This window comes from Panicum virgatum, chromosome 1K, assembly GCF_016808335.1.
Source record: "Panicum virgatum strain AP13 chromosome 1K, P.virgatum_v5, whole genome shotgun sequence".
In the NCBI taxonomy this organism is placed as follows: Eukaryota; Viridiplantae; Streptophyta; class Magnoliopsida; order Poales; family Poaceae; genus Panicum; species Panicum virgatum.
In genome coordinates this window covers 31,208,016-31,213,249 of record NC_053136.1, presented here as the reverse complement: position 1 = coordinate 31,213,249, position 5,234 = coordinate 31,208,016, and the positions used below count along the sequence as shown (strand labels likewise).

General features: G+C 55.0%; 1 protein-coding gene across 3 annotated transcripts; it reads left to right on the top strand.

Moving 5' to 3' along the window:
- The first annotated feature begins 506 nt into the window (after positions 1 to 506).
- LOC120702639 lies at positions 507 to 4,920 on the top strand. Of its 3 annotated transcripts, none has more exons than XM_039986516.1 (4): positions 507 to 869; positions 1,759 to 2,194; positions 2,288 to 2,413; positions 3,241 to 4,920. In XM_039986516.1, exons 2-4 carry the CDS (start codon positions 1,766 to 1,768, stop codon positions 4,546 to 4,548), a joined length of 1,863 nt encoding a protein of 620 aa, XP_039842450.1. In that variant the 5' UTR covers positions 507 to 869; positions 1,759 to 1,765; the 3' UTR covers positions 4,549 to 4,920. The 3 variants fall into 3 exon arrangements, with proteins under 3 accessions (XP_039842450.1, XP_039842458.1, XP_039842441.1); XM_039986524.1 differs by lacking the exon at positions 507 to 869 and adding an exon at positions 903 to 1,630; XM_039986507.1 differs by lacking the exon at positions 507 to 869 and having other exon boundaries at positions 903 to 2,194.
- Positions 4,921 to 5,234: the final 314 nt, after the last annotated feature.

Genomic DNA, 5,234 nt, shown 5'->3' with positions numbered 1-5,234 from the left:
ATCAACCGACCAGCACAAGAGAAGAAATGAACGATTTCTTGGGAGAAAATACTTGAGCAGCTGCAAAGGTGTGTAGCAGGTGCTCGTGCAAACTATCCAGCTGGAAGAACAGATGCGTTAAATTTGGAGTTTTGTGATAATAAGTTGAACATGCAAAATGTAGTTTTGTGAGAACACACCTAACAATAAGAGAGTCCAAATTATGGGGGTTTTTTTTTATCGGAGTCCAAATTATGGTTGATTCAATATATTCCATACCAGTAATCGACTGTTAACCTGTATCTGCCCCCTTAAAACTGTGCTAGTTCAATGCACGAGTCAGTCTGGCTGCTGGCCACTCTTCAGGCCATTGATGAAAAGTTGTTGATTTTGGTACCGTAGCATATTTCGTTATTACTTAATAAATAATGTCTAATTTTTTGGAAACTAAACATGGCCCTTCCCCCAAATGAACCAGAGCTTGCATTATTTGATCTCTCGCCATGGCCCCATGGGAGCTTCTGCTTTCTCCCCCTTGGAATTCGTAGCCAGGCAACCCCCGCAGACAAGCGGCGGGCATCGAATCCCCAATCATATGCAACACCCAGACAGCTCACGCGTGCTGCTCCCAATCTGCATGCCGCCAACGGCGCCCATGATTTGAACGATCCACACACACAAGCACGCACCCTTCCCCACACACCCATCAGTCCATCACCTCTGCCTGTCTCCTCCGTCCTCCTGCCCCGCTCGTGTGTCCTGCTGCGTGCCATCGTCTCTGCACAGACGACAGTTGCAGATTGACACGCAAGAGTTGGGTGATCCTACTGCTACCATTACCAAAGGAGAGATCCATCACGCTAGCGCTCGCCGTTCCTCCTCTTCCATGGGTACAACTCCGACCTGTCCCTCCATTCATAGAGTTCCAGTTTTATTTATGTACCTGGATTGGAAGCTGCTGCTGTTGTGTTTCTTGGCGTACTGCATTGCTCTGAAAATTTTGTCATACATGTAGTTTGGCCTATCTTGGCACAGAGTTCCGTGCAGGTTTCTTATTTTTCTTGGATGTCTTGTTGATTTTTGTACAGTTACTTTGAACTCATTTCTGAACCTGACAACCTGTGGTGGTCCTGCTGTGATCTCTGGTTCCTACTAGTGTATCTTTGCTTTCTTGGTTCTGTAAGAACTCGGCAATCTTTTGCTGGAGTACGTCTCCTCGGTTCCTTCGATCTCGTACTTCCTGGCATTGCCGTTGGTTTACTAGACGTATTTGCTGCATTTCGAGGCGTATTATCTCTGAATTTTTATCGGTATCCGGGACTAGAATCCGCCGTAGCTTTCCCCTGTTCAAAGGAGAGACAGAGATAGATCCTCCATCTTCTTTCGCGTGCTTCTTGTTCCTTCTACCACCAAAGCTGCCTCCATCCGAGTCACTGCCCTTTTAGCTTTTCCTTTCCCCCGCCCTTTGATCGGTTGGCTGGATGTGATGGCACTGTTTATCTGAATCCTGCATCCTGATCCCATCGAATAGAAGAGCTGGCAGCGCCGTCGCTGTTGAGCAAAAACAGGACCCAAATCCCGATGTGAATCGGAGAACATGATTAGCCCCGCATCCTTTTGCTGCTTTGTTTCCCTTGCTGTTTATATTCAGGTCGATTCTTGTTATGGCCTTTGATCTTTGATGTGAAAGCATTCCATTTACTGGTTGGTTCTTGTGTAAGCAATGCTGCTCGTGGCGAGAAGAAGCCATCGTCTTTACCGGCTGGTGTCTGAATCCAGGACTGCGATGCTGAGGGAAGACGCCGCTGAGCTGACCGTGACAGGAGGAGCTTCCGCCGCTGCCACCAAGATCCGCAAGCGCTGCGCCGTGTCGCCGTCGGGCGCGTCGCCGGACCGCCAGAGGAGGACGCTGAGGCTGAAGCGAGGCGTGCGGCTGGTCGGCCACCGGAAGGGAGGCGGCGCCGGCACCGGCGCGTCGCCGTGCGCGAGCAGCGGGAGGGAGAGGAGGATGTCGGAGTCGTCGTGGAACCGGCACGGCCGCCACGGCCACGCCGACGTCGAGACGCGGTCCGCGGCGTCGGCGCGGAAGCTCGTCAGCGCGCTCTGGCAGCTCAACAAGGGGGACGAGGGCGTGTTCGAGGAGGAGGAAGAGATCGGGTGGGACGCGGCCGCCGCCCGCCGGTGCTCGGACCAACAGCGCAGCGCGTCTCTGGAGGTGAGCGCCCCGTCACCGTGCCATCGGCTGCTCGTTTTCTGCGGCGATCGTTCATGGTCTCATCCACATCCTGACATTGATTCCCTCGTGCAGTTCTCCAAGATTTCGAGGAGAAAGAGCAAGACTATGAAGGATGATGAAGAACAGAGGAGCTGGCACAATGGTCATGCCCATGGCCAGTGGTTCTCAGATGTCATGAGCAATGGCGGTACAGTGGAGGTGAGTTCGACACTCCTTATTATTCAGATCGAGTAGCTAGGATGCTGCTGTACCTTCACAATGGCAATGCTAGCTCTGCATTCTGGATGCCAATTGCAGTCTGCAGGTTAGCTCTGCATTCTGAAAATCTGCAGGTTAGCTCTGCAGCATTTCCAGTGATGCGTTGCATTTGCATCGCATCCCCCTTGCGATAGCCACATGCGATCTTTGTCCACTTGCTCCACCGGCTGCACACCAACCGCAACCGGGCCTTGTTTATTCGTTCGTCCACCTGCCGATGCGATGCGCATCGCATCGCATTTCTAGCAGCCTAGCCTGTTTGGTGTTAGCAGCGGCGGATCCGCCGTTGGACACCAACTGGCCTGGATGCTTTTTCTAGTTTCTAGCTCTGCACGGCGCGGCGGCGCGAATGATTTGGCGGTTAATTTTGAAGCGCCTTGTGTTGGCAAGCTGAGGTGGCAGATCCGGCGGTTGTCAGGGTTTGTTGTTCGGTTGGTTGAAACTTGTTTGTCAATGGGTACAGCTACAGCCCGTTGAAGAAGAAGAGGGCCACCACAGCCTCAGCTGCTTCTGACCGTCTGTCTGTCGGCGGCAGGCGACTAATCAGGCCACTGTTCCTTCTCATCATCCTGCACTTGAGATCTCAAAAAAAAAATCATCCTGCACTTGTACTCGCCATTGTCCTTCAAATGGTGATCTAGATCAACTCTAATCAAGCACATGCAGTAGCTCGGCACGTTCACTGACAGAATGCAGGCATGCTTACTGACAGACTGCGGTAATCTGAAGATTTTTATGAGACGATCTCTGTTCCATCCATTTTTCAGGTGCGCACATGTCCTCAGGGCCGCACCCCGGCACGTCCGGGCGGCGACGGGGCGGCGCTGGCGCAGGACCTGTGCCACAGCCTCACGGCGTCCGCCGAGCTCGTCAGGGTCCTGGCCAACGTGCTGGGCCCCGCCGGCGCGCTCGGCCCCACCGCGGCGTCGCTCCTCGCCGCGCTGCGCTCCGAGCTCGACGCCGCGCGCGGGCGCGCGCGGCGGCTCGCGAGGCGGCACCACGGCGGCGGCGAGGAGGAGGAGCACCACCACCGCCTGCGGAGGCAGCTCGCGGAGGAGGTGCGCGCGTGGAAGGCCCGGCACAGGGAGAAGGCCGCGGCGGCCGCGCGGCTGGTCGCCTCGGAGCTGGACGGCGAGCGCCGCTCGCGGCGGCGCGCCGAGCGGGTGGGCAGGAAGCTGGCCGAGGCGCTGGCGGACGCCGAGGCGTCGCTGCGGGCGGCCACGCGGGAGCTGGAGCGCGAGAGGGCGGCCAGGGCGCGGCTGGAGAAGGTGTGCGACGAGCTTGCCAGGGACGTCGGCGGCGCGGTGGCGGAGGAGGAGGAGGAGGAGCTCAGGCGGGATGCCGCGCGGGAGGAGCTGGAGAGGGAGCGGGAGATGCTGCAGCTCGCCGACGAGCTGCGCGAGGAGCGGGTCCGGATGAAGCTGGCCGAGGCGAGGATCCAGTTCGAGGAGAAGAACGCCGCCGTCGACCGCCTGCGCCAAGAGCTCGAGGCCTTCTTGGGCACCAGCAGCAGCAAGGAGGACCGTCAAGAATCGCCTTTCCACGGCGAAGGCCAGCATACCGCCGATGATCACCGGTCGTTGCAGCTGGTCCTCGCGTCTGAATTCGGCGTCGACGGCATCGACCGCGTAGTCACAGACAAGACCACCGGACAAGGTGAGAATGGCAACGATGACGGTGAAGGCGATGGTGGCTCGGAAGGCAGCGACATCGAGCTCCACATGGACGGCAACAGCTGGAGCTACAAGACCACCTCCAGGGCGACGACGGCCAAGAACGCGGCGTCAGTGCACGGCTCGCTTTCGGACAGAGGAACGGAATGCGGCGCGAGATCTCAGGGCACGGGAGATGCGCTGGAGCTGCAGGAGTGGGACGACGTGCGCAGCGACGACGGGGCCAGCACCAAGGACCTGGACGAGGACGCGGAGAGGTACGAGGCCATCAAGAACCTGCGGGAGCAGATGCTGGCCGGCCACGGCTTCGTCTTCCTGTCGCAAGGCGGCGAGGCAGACGCCGACGGGGATCGGCATCGCCAGGGTTTGGTACCTCGGGTCGAAGATGGGGGACTCTGGTGAGCCAGATTGATTGGCGTTGAACGGCTGGCTGTGAGACCAGCCCTGCTCCTTCAGAATTTGTGCATAGCTTTGAATTTTGGGTTCCTTTTGCACAGTTTATACTTTGTAGTAGCTCTCTCTCTCTCTCTCTCTCTCTCTCTCTCTCTCTCTCTCTCTCTCTCTCTCTCTGAGGTTTGGGTCATCACTGTACTTCCATAGGAGTATTTGGTTTCAATTTTCTTTTTATGTTTTTTTGTCAGTGACATTTTGCGTTTGGTATCAGGATCAGAAAATCACCTATGCTTGTACCTGTATATACGGAGTTACAGACTCGAGTGTTGTAGGCTTTTGTGAAGGAAAACATGCCTGTTTAAAAAACGAACCATTTGTTTTTTTGACCTTCCATCACATTTGTGGTTCCACATGTAATGCTCTCCCCCCCCAAAAAAATCTCATTCGTATAAATAAAATTTTGAGTGGATCAAACAACTCACTTTAGTTGTTTGTTTTTTTTAAAAAATATGCAGGAGAGTTATGCATCATTCTATTAAGAAAGAAATACGGAAGATATCGATTCACAATATGTATTCTCTGTTCTGTATATACAAGTAGAGGTCCGCCCCATTTGTGAGATTTTTAGATGTAAGGATCCTCTGACTCTGAGCATTTTTAGGCAAAATAGTCTATTTGATCCCTCAACTTTTGTC